This window comes from Pimephales promelas, chromosome 20, assembly GCF_988280905.1.
Source record: "Pimephales promelas chromosome 20, fPimPro1.hap1.1, whole genome shotgun sequence".
In the NCBI taxonomy this organism is placed as follows: domain Eukaryota; kingdom Metazoa; phylum Chordata; class Actinopteri; order Cypriniformes; family Leuciscidae; genus Pimephales; species Pimephales promelas.
The window spans coordinates 28985158-29003872 of NC_142788.1; the positions used below are offsets into that span (position 1 = coordinate 28985158).

General features: G+C 38.7%; 1 protein-coding gene across 1 annotated transcript; it reads right to left on the reverse strand.

The window, feature by feature from the left end:
- Window positions 1–1380: 1380 nt before the first annotated feature.
- LOC120463514 (uncharacterized) lies at window positions 1381–17504 on the reverse strand. Its single transcript, XM_089124526.1, has 5 exons — window positions 15909–17504; window positions 10577–10784; window positions 8291–8459; window positions 5462–5652; window positions 1381–1627 (listed from the first exon to the last, which is right to left on the reverse strand). Exons 2-5 carry the CDS (start codon window positions 10746–10748, stop codon window positions 1587–1589), a joined length of 573 nt encoding a protein of 190 aa, XP_088980652.1. The 5' UTR covers window positions 10749–10784; window positions 15909–17504; the 3' UTR covers window positions 1381–1586.
- Between the last annotated feature and the right edge of the window lie 1211 nt (window positions 17505–18715).

Below are 18715 nucleotides of genomic sequence, written 5' to 3' on the forward strand. Positions count from 1 at the left end.
CATGTTTTAGTTGGCTTCTCTAATCCCTTCTGTCATTCGCTCCCTCGGTAAGAGAAAGAGAGAAAACGCCATCACAGCTCTGATGGCGGGAGAGTCCGGCCAGACGCCTAGGAGGTAATTTTCCCTGGTTCTACAGGTCTCAGACTCCCACTGGTCATTATTAGCACACACACACACACACACACACACACACACGTTTGCTATATTTGTGGGGACCCTCCATTATGCATAATGATTTTTATACTGCACAAACTGTATATTCTGTCACCTAACCCTACCCCTAAACATACCCGGCCATCACACACAAATTTTCCAAAAAATATAATTTAGTATGTTGGCTGGTCCCCACAATGTAGGTGATCTCAGGTTTGATCCACACAATGTAATATAAACCTGTACACACACACTTAAAATTTCTCCACCATGCATGAACCCTCCATATCTAAATACGTAAAACATAATCAATTATGTACTGCATATTGTGTTTGGTAATACTTAAAAATTATTATTTATTTTTTTTTTTTAGCATAAGAAGTCTCTTATGCTAAGAAAGGCTGCATTTATTTGATCAAACATGCAGTAAAAACGAATATTGTGAAATGTTATTATTAAAGGAGTCGTTCACTTTTCAAAAAACTTTTCCTGATAATTAATGTCATCCAAGATGTCCATGTCTTTCTTTCTTCGGTCAAAAAGAAATTAAGGTTTTTGATGAAAACATTCCAGGATTTTTCTCCATATAATGGACTTCAATGGGGTCCAAACGGTTCAAGGTCCAAAAGACACTTTCAGTACAAACTGCAAACTGTTCAAAGGGCTTTAAACGATTCCGGACGATGAATAAGGGTCTTATCAAGCAAAACGATCGCTCATTTAATAAATAAATAACAAAGTTTATGTTTTATAAGCTCAAATGGTCGCCTTTCTCTGTTCTGTGATGCACGTTTGTGACTCTCCTGTTCAAACGAACCTTTTTCCGAGTCAATTTGTTCGTTTCGTTCGTTGAATGAACCAAATGACTCGAGTTCATGACTCGATGAACGAGTTTGAACAGGAGAGTCACAAACGTGGCCAAGAAACATTTATTATTAGTATCTCAATGATAAAAACATATTTTTGTGGAAACCGTGATACTTTTCTTTCTGGATTCTTTGATGAAACGAAAGTTCAAAAGAACAGAATTTGTTTGAAATTAGAATCTTTTGAAACATTCTAAACGTCTCACTCGTTTCTTCTGATGAATTTAATGTATCCTTGCATGCAGAATAAAAAAGAATAATCTTTTGAATGGTATGTATATACCATGAAACTGCATTTTCAGAAAATCATTACATTTTTATTCTGACAGGATTCAGCAGACCGAATAGCTGCACGGCTAGTGTTATTTTCACCTGCGAGTCAATAGTCGCTCTGAAGTATTTGATGTATTTATGCACGCTATGAATATTTTTATAAAAGGAAAGAGAGATGTGATGTTGGATATTTCGTCAGAGAGTAAACATTTACCTTTGATATGAGAGGCAGTGAGGTGCAGACGGAGCTCAGCTTGGTATCGGCCCCGTGTGAAAAGCATCTAACCAGGACGTTCAATCAATCAGACAAACGCTGTGTTCTCCAGAGAAAGATGCTGGATAAAAGAAATGGGGTGATAAATAATATTTGTTTGTGAAAAACAGAATGCCTTTAAAAAAAAGAAACATTTGATAGTTATTTCAGCCATGTGTGGCAAACTTCTACACATTTGAAGCACTTGAAACTAGTTTTACAACGCAACCAAAATAGAGTTTGTCTTGTGCATGTAGTCATGAAATTGCTTAATGTTTATAAAATTACTAGATGTTTATCTTTAGGATTTTTTTTGCTAAATGTACCTAGCTATTTGCTACACTCTTAAAAATAAAGAACATTTAACATCCATATGATTTTTACATTGCACAAAAGTTCTTTAGTTCCCTTTCAGTCGCTCACATTCGACGTCACGTCTCCCGTTCCCTCCTTCAGGGAACGAGGGTTACAATAGTAACCGAGACCATTTTTCCTCAAATGCTTTCACTGAAAAGTTCTTTGGGCAACCAACAATGTTAAGTTATTATAAGTCAAGCATGTATAGGCTCAAAATACATACATTAATAAAAAAAAAATTTAGTTAGCAAACAAAACAAAACAAAAGCTAAAAGTACACTAAATACGAAACACGCACTCTTTTCTCCTCCAGTATTTAAAAAAAAAACAAATTAAAAGGTAGCGAAGTCATGCAAATTCGTCCGAGTGAATTTTTATTTGCCTAAACCCTTGTGACAGGTAGGTTTAGAGGCGGGGTCAGGGGTAGGTCATTCATATGAATTTGGTAACTCGTAAAATATGTACGAATTAGCAAAAATCGTACAAATTTGCCGGGGCGTAGAATATAATAGGGACGCTAGGAACGTGTCCCTACCAATATCCAGTGACACTGATATATCCCTATAGCAATAATTTCTATCAAAACTTAAAATATATTTATATATCGATGTCCCCGTCCCCACCAATTTCAAAAACAAACCTGTCAAAATCAAACATGCGGTCGTATGAATTCGTACGAATTAGCCACCTCGTAAAATTCGTATGAATTGCCGTGAGATTACATATTTTCAGCTCTGGTCCATAAACTGCCAAATTAACGGCACAGACAATCCCTCTCGTCCCCCTTTGAGTTGTAAGGCTTGTTACCACGGCAGAAATGTATTTTTCCGAATTCTGACACATGACATGGGACTCATAGCGCGAGACGACGACAAAAAAAACACACACAAAAACAAAAAACGGCAAAATGTGCCGTAACAGCCAAAGATATCCATGTAGTGCACATACATACATTCACATGGGGGAACGTGATTTCACCAAGTAGTTCCTGGACATGAACATTATTCTAATCAACCAATCAGATTTGAGGGGTGGGTTTACAGTCAATATCAAGTTCAGGGTTAAAACAAGGGTTAGGAGCTTATAAGCCATTCGTATTCACCTATCATTTCCCTCTGATTTTAGGGATCATGGTGCGTTCATGTGCTATGGTAATTATGGTAAATACCAAAAAGCCGACGTGGAAAATGCACATGAACACCCCCTCATGTGGTATTTTCCACTGGGTAACAAGTTGCCGAGATAACCTTTGACCTTTTCAAAATGGCGGAGAGCAACGCGAGAGTCGTGAATGGTAAAAATATATACTATTCATGATCTAGAAAATACACACAGCATATTATATATTTACCGTTTGAGTTTTGATAAATCATTTTCTTGCTGTCGCAGATGACTTAAGCAATCTAAAATAGTTTTAGCTAAATAACAGGTCTGGATCTCCATCTTTTTACCACATTACGACAACAAAAGCACTTGAACGCAACACTCTGGTAAATACCAGTTCACAAGTGGAAAATATCCTATTTTCCATAGCACGTGAACGCAGCATAATTTATGGGTAGGGTTAGGTTTAGGGGTAGGGATAGAGTTAGGACTATGTTTTTGAAAAGAAATGTAATTGGAAAAAATCACAGCGTTAGCATGATAGAAGTCATGCATCCTATGTGAACGGATTCTAGAAATTGCAAATGGCACAGCCATTATACCCAACATTTACATTTAATTGCATACAGTCAAATTCTTGATTACTATTAATATACTGTAGATATCTATACTTTTATTTATTTACACTACACTAGGAAAATTCATGAGAGCTCACTTGAGAGCGTAGGTTTCAATAATAACATTACATCTTGTCTCCATTAATGAAACCTAAAGTCCTGATTTAAAAACCCTTCAGTGAAAGCATTAAACAGTGCATTTTCACTCCATAAGGGCTACTGAAAGTGCTGCCATGCATATTAATTGGTTATTAATTAGCCCTGGCTCTCTCGTCTCTAATGTGTTTATGAAGTGCCGGGAGACGCAGGGTCCTCCTGCGCTCATTTAGTGCTCACTTAGGCTGCATTTACACGTCAGGTCTTGATGTCCAATTCCGATTCGTTGAATATATCTGATATTCTTGACAACCAGCTTACGTCTGCTTTTAAAAGTGACCCCTATCCGATATCTGCATTTACACTTGGCGAAACAACCTAAATGTAGAGGTACTGACCTGGAAAAGCTTATGCCGAAAAGGAAGCAAAAATGTGACAGATGAAATGATAATACAAGCTTTGGCTTTCCTCAACATCTTTAAAGGTCAGCAAAACCTTGAGTTCAGAATTCGTCCTCCATTGAGCATTGGAAAAAGAGTCATGTGATCACGGTTGGTTTCCACATGAGTTGACATTCGACACCGTAGCTTTTTCAATGATGAATATCCGATCTGTGCACATACACGGCAGATGCAAATGCACATATCCGATAAATATTAGATTTATTTCCACATATGAATGAGGAACCTGATCTGAAACAAATCTGAAAAAAAGTAATGTAGATTCGGTCTAAGTGTACGGTTGGGTTTTAATTGAAGCGGTAATTGCAACAACTTTGTTGTACGCTGTTAAAAAAAATGCTGGATAGTTGTCGGTCAAGCTGTCAGACCAGCTATTCGTTAGCAAAACAAATAAAACAAACAGGTAATCCTGGACGGTACACGGAACAAACAAACAACAACTGAAGCACAGAGGTTTAAATACCCAGGCAAACAAGCTAAACAAGATAACAAGGGGGCGGGGCTAATTAGAAACACCTGGAGACACTAATAAACAAGAAAAACTACAAAGGACTACAAAACATGACACAGAACAGGAAATAACAAAAATATTGTAATTTTCCATATTAAAAAAGGTAAACAAACTCAAACTAAATATGCACTAAATACGAACACAAATTATGGAAGTGATTAATAAGGCCATGAGATAAATATATATATATATATATATAATTCTTATAATTTTTTTGCCCTGTATGTTTCGCTCATTTTTATAATTTTCCTTGGATCTGTTTCAAAATCGAGTAAGATGCCTACCTAGACTTAGACTTTAAGGCATCATAAGCACTGCTGATGTAAAGTCTGTTCCAAAACGTCAACATCATTTGCTGCCTTTTTCTCATTTTGAACCATTTCAAAGGCGGAAACGCATGTAAACACATCCTTTATAAATAATGCAGTGAAAATACATTCAAGATAGCCGATTAAAATGTAGACTACAAAAACTTACATTTCATTCAACACAAAAAAGCATTGATAAAAACTATCTATTTTACCCATTATTTTGTGTGATATCAGACTATCGCCATTAAGTTAGCATCATGCTAACATCAAACAATGATGCCTTTGAACGCAACTGATTTGCTTGCTATTTTGGGACAGAGCTCAAGAATGTGATTTATTATGTGAAGATGAGAATGGCTTATTATTGGTAGTTTTCTTTCATTCTTCTACGGATTTGATTCTTCTAAGTTTATGGAAACCTTCCAGGAAATAAATTGGAAGAGAAAATCCTTCACATACTACCAGAGTGCCGGTCGACAGTTGAGACGCAAAGCATCAGTGCGTGAGAGAGACTGCAGTGATGCTGCAGAACCGTGGATCCGTCCCAGCCTGCATGACTCAGAGCCGCGTGTCTCGCTGACGTGAGGGGGAATCCAAACAGCATGGAGATCTGATGGAGGCCGTTTCTCTTCAGACGCGATGACAATCTGCTGCACACCGAGATAGAAAGAGAGTATGCATAACACAGAATAGTTTATCCAAAAATGACAATATGTGCTGCAGGGATGACATATTTTTATATGCCAAACCACGAAAATGAGTTTCGTTTTTTACTACAAAAGGTTTTCATGCTTGACTGTTGAAAAATCTCATTATTTTACACATATTTTACATAATTCAAGCTCCTCTCTTCCCAGTCTATCTAAAACTCTTACAAAAGCAAGACACATTGACACTGTGATGTTAGCTAGCTAGCAGGCTAGTAAAGCTAAACCTTTGTTTACATCATAGCAAAAACATAAAACATATAATTGTAACGGTCAATAGGAAACACAACAACAAAAATAAAACGCACTTATAGGTTGTGATCCATAAACAACTGATTGCACCGACAAAATGGGAATTGCGGCGTGTTTCAGGACGAGCTTTTGTGCGTATAGCCGACATTGTACTCTAATAGGTATCTGCACACTCTAAAATGTGCAGCACACAGATGAAATAAAACATTTTAACCACGGTTTTCTAAGTTCATCCACCTTAGGAGGGCCAAACAAAGTGGTTTTGTAACTGGGGTGGAAAAAAAAACGCATCTTTTTAATTAAATGAAAAAACTGCTTCTTCTTTAGCGCAGCTCGACCATAGCCTGGTCCCACCAGACTCTTGTGCAATAGTCTGGAATTGCTCCATTGACAAGCGTTAACTTCTTTGACTCTGTTGAAGTCTAAAACTATTTGATCTGCTCAGAGTCAATCAGGGGTGAGTTTCCCAAAAGCATGGTTAGCCAACTATAATCGCAAGTTATCGGCACAGTTCAACGAGTCGGTGTTTCCCGAAACAATCGTTCCAACGTACATTCGCAAACAGCATCGCAAAGTTGTGTGGTTTAAACGACAGCTCTCGACCTGTGGTTAGAAGTATCGTTTCTATATTGCAGCACATTTGGACGTAATAAATCCTTATCTTGAGCAAAATAAGCAAGCTGACATTCAGTACAACCGGTGCCTTTTATTTAGAATACATACAAATGGAATTTACGTTTTTTAGTTTGTCCGAAGATTTAAAGCGCCGTGTTTGAAGAGTGTTACGAAAGAACGAGACAAATATTGAGTCGGTTAATAAAGCAAAATAACTGAGAATTAATAGTCCTCAGATGACATGTCTGTAATTTAAATTTTAAAAATCTAGCGTTAATTGGATCTCAAACAGTTTCATTAAAGTAGATATTACTCCACCACGTGCGAAACCAACGTGGTTGAACGACACTTTGCGACAGTGGGTTTCGGTAAACAGTCGCGACTAGCTAGTTGATTTCTCCAACGATGCATCGTACTATGGCAGTGAAGCAGCGAACTACATAGTTGTATAGGAAACTCACCCTTGGATCAGACATAACCAATCACTAACGTTTGGTCATGACGTATGACGACTCAAACTAGCGCACAACATCAACGTCATTGTTCTCAGCCACTCCCTCTGTTTGACCGGGCCAATCAGCTGATTTTCATTTTCAAAAATGAAACTAATTTTCATTTTTGGCCCAGCAAAATGAAAATTGAGCGGAAGTTCATTGGAGGGTGGAGACAGGTCTCGTCCCAAATTTTCCTGATTCTGTGGGCGGAGATTATTTAAATGAGTGAGATTGTGGCCCTGTTTACGCAAAGGGAAAATGCAGATATTTCCCTACGGTTTGGCCTGTCATTTACATGAAAACCCTTGTTTTTATCACAGAAAACGATTATTTCTAAAAACTCCGGCCAAAGAGGAGATTTCTGAAAACGCCGGTTATGTGTTGTCGTGTCAACTGGGAGAAAAGGCGTTTTAGGTTCTTTCTTGTCGATTCTGAGGATTCTGATTGGCTTGCATGGCTTTATCCTTCTCCCTACACTGCCGCCCATAGGTTTGGCATAGATATGATGGCGCTTGACGGCGTATTTATGCGGGTGTGTGCACGATGTTATTATTGAAAACGGAGGCGGGGGAAATACCCGTTTCTCTAAATACCCGGCTTTGTGTTGTGTAAACTTGGCCTGTGACTTCACAAGATCCGGAAGAAGTAGTAGCCCCAACGAGCCGTTTGGTGTAGTTCTTGAAAAGCGTTTTCTGTTAAAGCGAATATCTCCCTTTGGAGTGGACTTTGACCTTTGTGACCTTGTAGATATCCTTTTTATGCTCAAACAGCAACATTAACACTAACTAAAGTTGAAAAAGCATAAGAGGACCCCTTTAAATAAAGAGTTGTCGAATGTCATAACCTACATACACTTTTTTGCTTCTTGTATTTAGGCTTCAAAATTAATGAAAGTTGTGTTCATTTGTGAATATATTCATGATGAACTAAATGTGTAGGAATCCTAAACTTCTGTTGGTCACAGACACAGAGCTCATTTTCTGCAACAATACAAACGCCAATGGAAAAACCCAATTGGGGTTTTGTCAAGGGAACCAGAGCGACGAAACACGTCATCACTGCAGCACTCTATCATCTTTTACTCTTCCTCATGTCTCTTTTTCACACAAAACAAATGGCTTTCGGAAGAGTTGGAAAACAGAGCACACAAATATGCAGTTTTATAATACTTAATAATATGTTTGACCGTGACCTTATGAGGCTCATGGTTTGACTCTTACCTCAAGTCAGTCCCCTTGAGAAGTGAAACCCAACACATCCAGGCCTGACGGGAGACTCGTGCACGTCCCAGCTGCTCCGATAAGGCTTCACCAGTCCCGTCATGAATAGCAGATTCATCAGTTTTACGAGACGTTTCACGCCCAGCGGGTTTCAGAGATTTAAACTGCACTACATAAACCCGAGGACAAAGATTTACAGGAAAGTGAGATGAGTCACGATTACGGTGAATGAGGGGACTGTAATAGGTGCAGGCATTGCTGTCTGCTTTGATTTGTAACATAGTGATCACAGAGGAATTTCGAGGTGAAAACCTCTTTCGTGCACATACGCACATCCACACACTCTCACAGGAAATTAGAGTCAGAACGCTGACTCACATTAAGGATCGAGCACTGGTCACAGTTACTAGACACATCTTCTGTTAAAGACTTTCTTAAAAGCATGCATACATGCAATATTGATTTTTTTTTAAAGATTTATTTTAGCTTTTGTTTTGATAATAAAGCTGGAGAGAACACGGGAAGCACAATGGGGTTGAGATCTGTAAAAGACCAAGAACTGGGATTCAAACTTAGGCCGTCGGAAGCGCAACCTGTTCACATCCGGACGAATTTGGCGCACAATATTCGCCGTCGTTTAACGCCTCGTGACTAAACATGTGAGAAGTAGATGGGGTTTACTTCTAACATGCGAGAAGACGGGAAGCAAAATGGGGTTGAGATCTGTAAAAGACCAAGAACTGGGATTCAATCTCAGGCCGCCGGAAACGCAACCGCAACCACGCCAAATGTTGGAGCGCTAAAAGGCCTGTTCACACAGGGACAAATTTTGCGCAAGATATTCGCCGTCATTTAATGCCTCGTGACAAAACGTGAGAAGTAAATGGGGTTTACTTCTAACATATGAGAAAAACGGGAAGCAAAATGGGGTTGAGATCTGTAAAAGACAAAGAACTGGGATTCAAACTCAGGCCGCCGGAAACGCAACCGCGCCAAATGTTGGAGCGCTAAAAGGCCTGTTCACAACGGGACAAATTTCACGCAAGATATTCACTGTCATTTAACACCTCGTAACTAAACATGTGAGAAGTAAATGAGGTTGACTTTTAACATATGAGAAGACGGGAAGCAAAATGGGGTTGAGATCTGTAAAAGACCAGAAAATAGGATTCAAACTTAGGCCGCCGGAAACACAACCGCGCCAAATGTTGGAGCGCTATAAGGCCTGTTCACACCAGGACAAATTTTGCGCACAAAATTCGCCGTCATTTAACGCCTCCTGACTAAACAAGTGTGCTTTTTACACGCGTAAAAGTGTCTTTTTTTTTTTAAACGCCTCGGGTTCGTTTTGTTGGTTTGACGCGCCGCGTCAAAAACTATCCGACCAGTGAGATTGGCGCTTTTGCTCACGTGTCTGGAGCTTTTGAAGTTATAGTAAAACACAGCTTGGGGGCGCTCAATCACAAAACGGTCTTGCCGAGCACACATGCGTAATGGCGAAGAGGATTTACACCAAGTAGCGTCTACACTGCCGGGAAGAAATAAGACGAAGAAGATTCAAGGCAAGATGAATGTTGGATTGCTGGTCTCGTTGGTGTCGTAACAAAATAGGACTATTTCTGTCGGCTCATCGTCAGAGAAAAATCGCTTGGGTGTGAACACACACAAAAAAAAAAACGTCGAAAAACGCTGGGGAATAACGCACGCCGATATTCGTCCCGGTGTGTACGGCCCTTTAGGCTGTTGTACAACAATATTTTACAGAAACAGTTCAGCCAAAAAGGAAAGTTATATCATAATTTATTTATCATGTCATTCCAAAACTGTATGATCTTCCTCTGTGGAAGTCAGGATATGTTTACGCTAAACGTTGACGCCCCTTTTTCCATTTAATGAATGGAGTTGGATTTTGATGAACTTTGCACTTTTTTTGGTCATTTTGGAGCCTGATATTCTCCTTCAGGGTTACTGTATTGTTTCATTATACAGAAAAGAGACAGGCTAAATATATAATGTTGTGTTACATGGAAGAAAAGAAAAGGCATACAGGTTTGAATGACATGATCTTAAATAATTGAACATTTTGTCATCATTTTCTCACCAATGATGACAAAAAAAGGTTCAGTTATTTGATATGAACAAACATGACTATATTATTTTGTTTTCTGAATGTCTCAGTCTCCCTCATTCCTTGTCTTTTTCTCTGGTTTTCTCTCAGACGGGCTCAAGCCGTGTGACCTTTTCTGTGGAAGTCACAGCTGATAGACATGTCACTGTGATCAATACCTCGGTAATGCATTTCCCACGGTTCTCTCTCTCCGAAGGCTCTTTGTTTCTGTTTCCATCTGCAGAGATTTCCTGCCCGCTCCGACACAACTCTAATAATGAAGCATTTCATCTGTAGTCGCCTTAAATATTGCAGTAACTCCACGTGTTCATGTGAGAGGACGGCTGACATGGTCACTCAAGGCTGATTTGTGAAAGCACATAGATACTGAAAATGGAGAAGAAATGGAAATTATTAAATGGTAATACACATTTATTGTGGATTAAATTAAAATTATACAATTAAATTCAATTTTTTTTAAAGAAAAAAAAGAACAACAGAGCACATAAAATGTATTATGAGGAAAATGACAACAATGTTATTTCCTAAAATATATTTAAAATATTTATTTTATATTTAAATTAAAATATATTAAATATTTTATAAAATATATTAAATATAAAATATATTATATTTTATATTTAAAATATTTAATATTTTTTAAATATTTTATTTTAATAAAATATTTAAATATATTAAAATTATATTAAATTTAAATTAAAAAATATAAACACTCCGAGAGTTGTCTTGACAGAAATCTTTTAATGAAATTCTGTATTAAATGAAACAGCCTGTGATAGGACACACACAACATAGGCTTTACCTGTCAGGGTGCTGTTAACTACACATATATTAATTAATGTCTGTCAAAACAGATTGTTACCTGTGTTTACAAAGCCGGTTATTCCCATAAGATTTTTGCAGATAGAAACTGCTGAACCGAAGCTGATAAAATCAGCACAACAAACAGAAGTTGGTCCTCAGTTTCTGACACAGCAGATTTCAGCTAAGCTGCTTGATGTAAATTGCTTATCAACCGTCACATGAACGATTCCTGTTTCAATCTTATCATAAATCACAGACAAAGCAACAGTTGGTTCATATGAAGAATATCTTCAGTTTTTGACAGAGATATGGTTGTTGACTCATCTAGCAACTCTCAAAACCCCAAATTGCATGTTTTATTGAGGGGAAATGTGCTATTTTTTTCACCACAGAATGTAAAAATAAAACTATTCTTGACATATTTAAATACAATCAGAAGAACATTATGAACGTGTGTTCAAGGTCAGCATAAGTTGAGTTCGTTACGGTTAGATAAATACATTTTTCAAAATCGATCAGCTACGAAATATATCACTGATTGTGAATATAATCCTTAAAAAATTCAGAGTCATTGAGGGTCGCCATTCAGCCCGTCAATCACAGGCATGTCAAACACACGCAGCTCTGTGTGAAATAATCAGGTGTGTGAGAGCGTGACGGCCAAACACCCGCCACATACGCGAGACGGGAAATAATAGCATAAGAATGAAGATTAACAATCTTTGATTTAGCCGTTCCCCATCCACCCACCTCGAGAAAACTTTAATCAAGAAAGGTTAAAGAATATTAAAGTTGTGCAGCAGTAAATTAGCAGGAGGAAATTGAATCAACCGCATGGATTTTAATACGGAGAGATGAGGAGCGAAAGAGCTCACAGGGATTCATTTCAGTCACGACAATTTACTGAGAAAAAGAAATATTGGACGAAATCTCTCTCTGCAGCATCTGCCTAAAAGCAGATCTCGCCTCCCCTTCATGGACAGGATTCATTAGGTCATTTCACGACCTTCCATATCGCAGCTTCTGCGCTGATAAAGAGCAACTCGGAACAAATAGGATTTTTTTTATTTATTTTTTGGTGGCATGCGGTCCCCTGATGAAACACATTTGTTTCACCCTGTCTCTATCTGTTCCTCCAGAGATGGATTGAAGGAGAGAGAGAGAGAGAGAGGGATATTCTAGGTGTTACCCCCGTGTCACAGGGAAAGTGCTCATTCTGGGAAATTTAATTATCGCCACCAACAGTCTGAGGATCCGCAGCCGCATGAACTGTGTGTGTGTGTGTGTCACGAACATCCGCTAATGCAACACTCCTCGTCCGCCCCCTCCCGCAGTCCGTGGCCTACTTCCATCAAAAACGTGTGTGGTTTACATGGCATACACTGATTGATTTGATAAGTGCATAATCATTTTAGCAAACATCTGCAAAAGCATTTGCCACGGTCTGAAGATGTAAGCGGTGTTAAATATTGTGTTTTCTCGTGATCGATATCTATCTGATTGTGAAAAGACCAGGGGCCAGATTTACAAACAGCTTATGCCAGTGCAAAGAGTTTCCCTCTCAGATGCAAAAGTTTTTGTATTTAAATGAATCATGTAAGGTGACACGATCACACGATTTTAGCCCGATTTTGGCACGATCCGTTTGACGTAGGGTGTCGTGGGGATTCGTAAACGACAACGCGCGTCGGGACGCAAGATTCGATCGCATCATCTCGTATAGTGTGCCATAGTGGGCGACAACCTATGTTGCATCTGCGATGCTTCACGACATCACGACAAAAAGACTAGCATGTTTATTTTTTTTAACGGTCGTCCACGACGGTTCCGTCACATGTATGAGGTTGACCAATAGGAGCACAGAGGTTTTTTCGTACGCAACTTTCAAAAATGGCGAAACGAAAGAGAGACGATGGTGCTAACGTTAAAACTAAAAGTAAAAATGTGTAAGAAAACAATATTTTACCTCAAGTTCTCTTTGAAGGATTGACAGCCCATACTGTCCTCTTCGAGCAATCTAGGAACGTGTCCATTGTCGGGTTTTCCTTTTTTTTTACTTTTTTCTGAACACAGGACAGCCAATACAACACCGCTTCATCCATTGTTTGTTTACGTTCGTTTCCGGAAGTCACTCGCTACTAGTTTCGCCTTCTCGATGACGGCACACAATGAGCAACGTGCAGTCTGACATGTTTCTTGTCCACGACACGACAAGATTTTAGGAGTCAAAATTGCGTAATCTGACACAGTGACTATCGTAACAGACAAAAAAAATCATGTAATCTGAACCAGGCATAAGGCCCCGTTTACACTGCATGGTTCAAGTGACTCAAATCTGATTTTTTCCTCTCATCTGGCACAGATCGGATATGACCGGTGAACGTATAATAGAGCCCGACCGATAAAGGATTTTGAAAGCCGACACCGATACAAATATTTGTTGGTTTTAAAATCCGATATATCGGCCGATATTTTGTTTATTTTTTATTTTTTTATTTCAGAAACGATAATAAGAGATGATACGTGTCATTGCTATAACTGTCACGCGCTATTAAAGAAATACTTCAGTCACATTGTCAAAAGTTAAAAGGACAGTCAGTCAACTACACTGTAACAACGTAACGTAACTATTACTAGCTAATTCCGCTTCACTCTCGGGTTATTTAACAGCAGCAAAACTGGACATGATAGTCAGAATAGTCAACGACTGTGAAGAGTGCCCTCTGGTGGACAAACTCTACAACTCCAACACTCATGACATGGTTCAAGCGAGTTTCGTCCGTTTTTATTTTATTTTTGAAATATTCATTTATCGGCCATTATAACTGCCGATACCGATAGTTTGGAAAATGCTTAATATCGGCTGATAATATCGGTCTGGCTCTAACGTGTAAGCAGGAAAAAAAGGGCATGGCTTCCGATTTTCTCAGATCAGATTCAGGCCTCACTCATATGTGGTAATTAAATCGGATATGAATCGGATACGTGCATTTGCGTGTGCCATGTAAGCAGACAAATCGGATATTCCCCAGTAAATGCGAGTCGTACGTCATTAACAAAGTGACATCACCAACTGAGATCACATGACATAGGCGTGATGGTGGATGAAGGATACACTCAGTGGAGCAATGTGGAGGTGTCGCGTCTTTTGAGTGTTTGGGGCGAAGAGTGATGGCACAAATGCAGGGTTTTGTACAAAAATAAATCCGTGTTAAGACATTTCACGGGATATGGGGAGGCACGGTTTTAGGCACAGTGCAAACAGAGGCTCTCCTCTTTTTCTCCGCCACATGAGACCAATGCTTTTCTGACTTTTTGGATGACTTAACACTGCATAATTTTATTTGCATCGGCATCTATTGTATTTCGTGCTGGTTTACTCCCTTTTCTGGGTCAGAACGTCTACATTTGGTAGTTTCATGTATAGTGTAAGCGGGTCATCAAAAAAATCGGATATAGTCAGAAAATCGGATTTGGGCATCAAGACCAGCAGTGTAAATGCAGCCTAAGGTTTGCGCTAGTCAAGTTACTGGTATTGGCGCCATTATTTACCTCCCAAATAAAAGCATGTCTTAAACTAGACTCTAAATTGCATGGCTTTTGATAGATTGTGTTGGTCATTATGTAAATGACCCGGCTGTGTCTGTTTTCTTTAATATGTGCGTCGTTATCAGCAATCACATGCAGAACTTTACACTCCCATCAGCGCTTTAATGACATAAAAATCTGGCCCCAGGTGTAAATGCCCTCCGAAATTCTTTAAACATAAACATCAGATCACTATCCCAATTCTGGGACTCATAGCAAATCTGGCCCTTCAAACCAAACTTTAACAACCTCTGCACAACTCGAGACGCCGTTCCCACATATAGGCCACACTTGAGCAGGCCTGCGCTACCGTGATCCCCACGGACGAAGCGGAGACCACTATTATTAATTAATTGTCAGGCGAAGTAATGAGCTCTGAATGAGAAATCCTTGCCAAGCTTGTGAAGACATGTGAAATATGTGCTGGCTGAAGTAAAGTGACTGTCAGCAATACTGCAGGGACGACCTCTCTACACGCTCTCACAAACGCCTTCTCTTTAACCTGGGACAATTTGTTTCAGGTACAGCGGCAATTTATCTATGTCTGACTGACGGTGTGGACGGACAGTGCTTGTGTATGTGCGTACCATGTTGTATGGTCAGCCTTAAAAACATAGGAGACATAGAGTGTGAAATATACAATATAGCGTCTCTATAGTTTCTCTCATGTTTTCATTATAAACTATTAAAAATGTATATAATAAACATAATAAATCTTTGTATGACCACACTCGTACAAATTCGTATGAATTATTGTAAAATATGTATGAAAAAAGTGTGAAATGTCTTGAGATCAGACATAAAACAATAGTGGGTTTAACATCAAAATGTATTATCTGATGTTAAAAAGTATGTTTTTATAGTGTAACCTTCTCCTCCGTGGTCAGTTTAAGGATAACTCATGCAATTTTATAGTATTTATTTGAAAGAATTAAAACAGATTCATGTCTATCCTTGTATTATTCAGCTGGATGAGATTGATATGGGATTTTGAAAGTAATTAAAAGTAATTAAATACTTTTTAAAGAGAGTAATTAGTACAGTAATCTAATTACTATTAGTAACTAGTAATTAATGACTTTTTTTAGAGTAACTTACCCAACACTGTCGGTTGTATAGATGAGAACAAAGGTGGACGGGATGAGTAATCAAACAAACTAAGAAACTGGTTCAAATACAGGCACTGGAAAAACAGAAACAAAACACATAAGTACATGTAAGGGCTTATACTGTATAATATCAAGAAAAATGTAAATTTATGTAATAACTTCTAGTTAGTTCAACATTTTCATGAATCCAGTCTTTCGTATAATGTAGTGTCCTTGTGTCCATCCTCCTGCGTCTCACAGCCAAAGCCTTGTGGCATCGAACAACATAATTACAAATCAGGTCTCTCTAAGCCAGTGCCAGCGAAATGACACACGCTGATAAAGATGACACAATGATGGGCCACCGGCTGACAGATAGTATAAGCTCATGAATATTCATGACTTTAGGGTCAGACACCTCACAGTAATGTCAGGCTTCTTTCTGAAATGAGAGACACAAGCACACACACACACAAATTAACACAAATCTCTCGTGAGAGATCAGGAGAGAGGACGCACAAATTGAGATGGTGAGAACGCGTTAAATTCCGTGTCCTCATTCAGCGTTTCGATTGGTTGTTGTGTAATTCGACGGCTGAGTTATAATGACCCTCGTTATCGGTCCATCAGGCGTGCGCTTCCAAAAGGAAGCAATGATTACACGTACACAAACATGGCTGAATGAAATGGCTTTCGCTCCTCAATCACAACTGCTTGATGATATTACATCAATACATATGCAGGGAATCCAGTCAATGCATTTAAATCGCATGCAATTTTATTTTACACACACACACTCTTTATAACACTACTCCTGCTGAATGGAAAGAGATATTCCTGTTATTAAAGCAGCTCTGGAAAATACAAATTCTGTCATACTCGTTCAAACCCCTTTCTGTGAAAGAGAAATAAAGCATTTTGTGCAGAATATTTTGAAACATGATAATCTTCAGTCACCAATGAACACAAGTTGAAACCTAAATTAAAAGGGTCATGAACTGGCTTTTTAAATTTTATTATATTGTTGTCTGAGGTCAAATTATGACGTTCGCTTGTTTTTTACATTCAAAAACATGAAAATGAGTAAGTAATAGGCTATTTTATACCCTAGTTTTGAGTCTAGCTGAAAAACGCTGGGTTTTTATGGGCGTCTCGCACTGAAGACTTGGAGGTAAACGCCCACTGCTGTGAGTGGAGAACAGTTTCGCATATTATAATGAGTTTCAACTCACCCGTCGATGCACTTGGGGGAAGTTGTTTTGAAAAGGTCCAATGTTGTAAAATGGCAACCGGAATGATTCGCCCATACATGTTCGACCCAGAGTCCAGAGAATTCCTGTCGGATCCAATATAGACGGCACAGCACTGTTCTTTACTCTTAATCGGTCTGCAAATCCAGTCTTGTTTACAAAACAATCCTCAGTGAAATGAAGCGAACAGACGGCCAATGTTACCTCATCAGCTGGAACGCCAACTTTGGGTCAAATATGGACTAACCCAGCCGTTGGGTTAAATTTTTACATTACATTTTTAACCCAACATTTCGGGTTTGTCCATATTTGACCCAAAATTGGGTTAAAACAACCCAGCATTTTTAGAGTGTACTGTATTGGAATCCAGAGGAAGCTTATGCAGCGACTGTCTTCTTCCACAACCAGGCGCTGCACAATATTCTGTATTGCTCGGTAGCTCAATCCGGTTTGTCATCACGAGGTAGGCATCTATGTTATTTAGCTATGCGTGTAATGTGCGAATCAGTGGGCGGGGCTAAAGTGGCCGTGTTGAAGGCGTTGATCTTCTGCGGGGGTGGGGTTTTATCCTCTTTGACGTCATAGTTCCCCACTTTGAAAAACGAGTCGTTTTCAGAGGCTGGTGTCAATAAAAGCTTTTATTGGACTAACAAGGACGTTTTCAGTTCTGAAACTTACAGGATATTCTTATAATATGATGACCTCTTAGATGTCAAAAGCTCAAGGAAAATTTGATTTCTCAGTTCATCACCCCTTAATTTAGGCATTTAACCAAAAACCCATTAAAAAAAACCCACTGACTACAGGTACAGGAAGATGAGTGCTAAAATCCATTGCGAATCCATGGCTGCATTTCAAAGTCTTACCGTAACACTGGATTTCAATTACAACAAACCACAAATCTCTAGTGATCCAAGTACTTTGGGATTGACAGTGAATATCCAGCTTAAATATAACAGAATTATGGCACATAAAAAAAAACAAGAGCCGTCTGACTGACTTTAAGGGAGTCGACCATTTAAAAAAAAAGAAAAAAAAGGCAACAAAATCCTTTACAGTTTTACATGGAAGCAAAAAAAAAATTTATATAAAAAATACCTACACTTCAGAGAAAGAATCTTCATTCCTGGCCTAAACAATTTCCTTATAGCAGAACCAGTTCTCACGTGAACATATTTGTGCACTGCAAAAAACATATTTTTAATTATTTAGTTTGACATGATTTACAGTAAATTGTGTGTGTGCGTGAAGGTTTGACTATACGTGTGAGGGCCAAATATCCTCACTTTAAATATTATGACAACTGACTAGTGAGGACATTTTACTAGTCCTCTCAGTTAAAAAGGGTAATAACTCGTCCAGCCTGTGTTTTTCTTTAAATCTAGTGTTTTGCTCATGTTTCTGTGATGGTAGGTTTAGGTTTAGGGGTCGGGTTAGGCCATAGGAAATATTATTAACCTGATATAAAATCAGTGGAAGTGTATGCAATGTCCTGTAGTGAAACAAACGTGTGTGTGTTGAATACAAATGAGGGGCCTGATCATTTGCGTGGTGCAGATAAAGCGCT

Coding starts and splice junctions, on each gene's coding strand:
- LOC120463514 (XM_089124526.1), bottom strand. CDS start 10,748: ATGTCAGCCGTCCTCTCACATGAACACGTGGAGTTACTGCAATATTTA. Junction 5,653..8,290: donor CTCAAGGGGACTGACTTGAG/GTAAGAGTCAAA, acceptor CTCGGTGTGCAG/CAGATTGTCATCGCGTCTGA. Junction 1,628..5,461: donor TGTCGACCGGCACTCTGGTA/GTATGTGAAGGA, acceptor TCTTTTATCCAG/CATCTTTCTCTGGAGAACAC.